This window comes from Sphaeroforma arctica, assembly GCF_001186125.1.
Source record: "Sphaeroforma arctica JP610 unplaced genomic scaffold supercont1.5786, whole genome shotgun sequence".
NCBI classification, from domain to species: Eukaryota; class Ichthyosporea; order Ichthyophonida; genus Sphaeroforma; species Sphaeroforma arctica.
This window is the reverse complement of record NW_014034772.1, coordinates 1-1,846: the sequence shown is the minus strand read 5'-3', so window position 1 is coordinate 1,846 and position 1,846 is coordinate 1. Positions and strand designations below refer to the sequence as shown.

Below are 1,846 nucleotides of genomic sequence, written 5' to 3'. Positions count from 1 at the left end.
AAGAACTAACCTCCTTTTGTGAACTTCAACACCACATTTTTCAGTGCATCCGCATCGTTAGCAGTGCACATTTCACGTGTTCCCTCCGTGACGTCACGGATCACCACGGAATTCTGCTCGGTTTCGTTGGCTACGGTCTCATTGACGGGCTCTGTTTGGTCAGATTCCTCTGAGATTGGTGCAAATTAATATGACATTATATTAAGTCCGTGATACCATTTGAACAATATAGACATATAACCATATTCTTATGAGCATGTTCATAGATATGCGACCATTTGTCATTAATTTATAGTACATATATACCTACACACTTCAGACAGTCAGTCTGTACGTATGTACCATTGTATCTGTATCACTAAGTGTCCAACTCACTGGATTGTACCCCGATCAACCGAGAGTACATATTAACCTAAAAGACACAGAAGTAATCGTCCACCCCCACCTTGACAAAAACACCTATACGCCTATAACTATATTGAGCACACACACATACAAACATACATATATGCCTATTACATACACTCACTCACACACATACACACATAAACATTTACCGGCTAACACATACACTCTAAAACACACGTTCAGACATAACACGTACCCATATCTAACACACACACTCGCACACACCCATACAGACATGGACATAGACATATGCATAACAACCACATTCACACTCACATGCACACACTTACATATACTAACACATAAACACACAAATATATACCTATCCCTATACATATACATACATAAACACACACACACACTCACACACACACACCCTCTATCCCAGCCTCGCCTTCACTCTCCCACTGATCACCTGCATTGCTCGCATACTCCGTCACACCCGTCACATGCGCTGTGCGGTCCATAGCATCACCATCATACATCTCCACATCCGCACCATACTGTGTATGTGTGGCTGTTGCTGTGTTTGTACCACCCCTATACACGTCTTCAACTACCCCACCCTCCTCTGCCTCATCCATGGTGCTCTCCTCAGAGTCGCTGCCCTCAGCCGCACATCTATTGCGCTTCAATGGGTTCGAATGACCCGTGCGGTTTGGTACCCCAACGCTTGTCCGTGAAATTCCTTGTGTGTGTGTGTGTGTATTACTACGTGCATGGATGTGTGTGTCGCTGTGTGTATGTACCACGTTTTCTGTGTAGTTATATGCGTGTTCGTCGGTGTGTGCCATCGCAACTTGCGACGGAGTGTTCGACTGCTGCGTGCACATATTAAACACATTGGTCTTCCCACAGTTGGCGAGTGCTATTTTTAGCAGCCAATAGAAACTGCTGACGGTGGGGTTCTGCTGTACTGAGCCGATGACTGAGACTGTGTAGACGTATGCCCATCTCGTGAAGCGCTCCACCTAAATAATATAACAGTACAATACGTTCAGGTGAGGGTACTCTAAGAGAGAAACGATATGTTTATATAAATGCATAATATATATGTATTGTGATTGCCTGTGGGTATAACCCTAGGGGTGATAGTGGTTGGTTAGGTGGCTAACCTAGACCTGCGATCCGATTAACCTAAGCCTGGGACCTGGGGAAGGGTCAGGTTTAGGGTTACCCATAAGCAGAGGCTGGGAAGGGCCGAGACCTAGGGTTACTCATATAGTGTGGCCTATGGGTCTCAGATTTGAGAGACTCCGGTTTTGGCTCAGTGATGAGTCATCGGGAGTAATTTGATAATATTACTAACAAACATATTTGATTAAATGGATAGAGTGTATGGCAGGAGAACTGCCACACGCTACACCACTAAACTATTAACCTAGTAAATACACATGTAATTTGTGTGATCTAACTATTGTCTAGAATCACTCACAAT

General features: G+C 44.1%; 1 protein-coding gene across 1 annotated transcript; it reads right to left on the bottom strand.

Moving 5' to 3' along the window:
• Positions 1-10: 10 nt before the first annotated feature.
• Positions 11-1,133, bottom strand: SARC_15221 (hypothetical protein; the record flags this gene model as incomplete). The annotated part of the gene is made up of 2 exons (XM_014290655.1): positions 785-1,133; positions 11-169 (listed from the first exon to the last, which is right to left on the bottom strand). Coding segments are annotated over exons 1-2 (367 nt in total), but the record flags the coding sequence as incomplete, so codon positions are not given.
• Between the last annotated feature and the right edge of the window lie 713 nt (positions 1,134-1,846).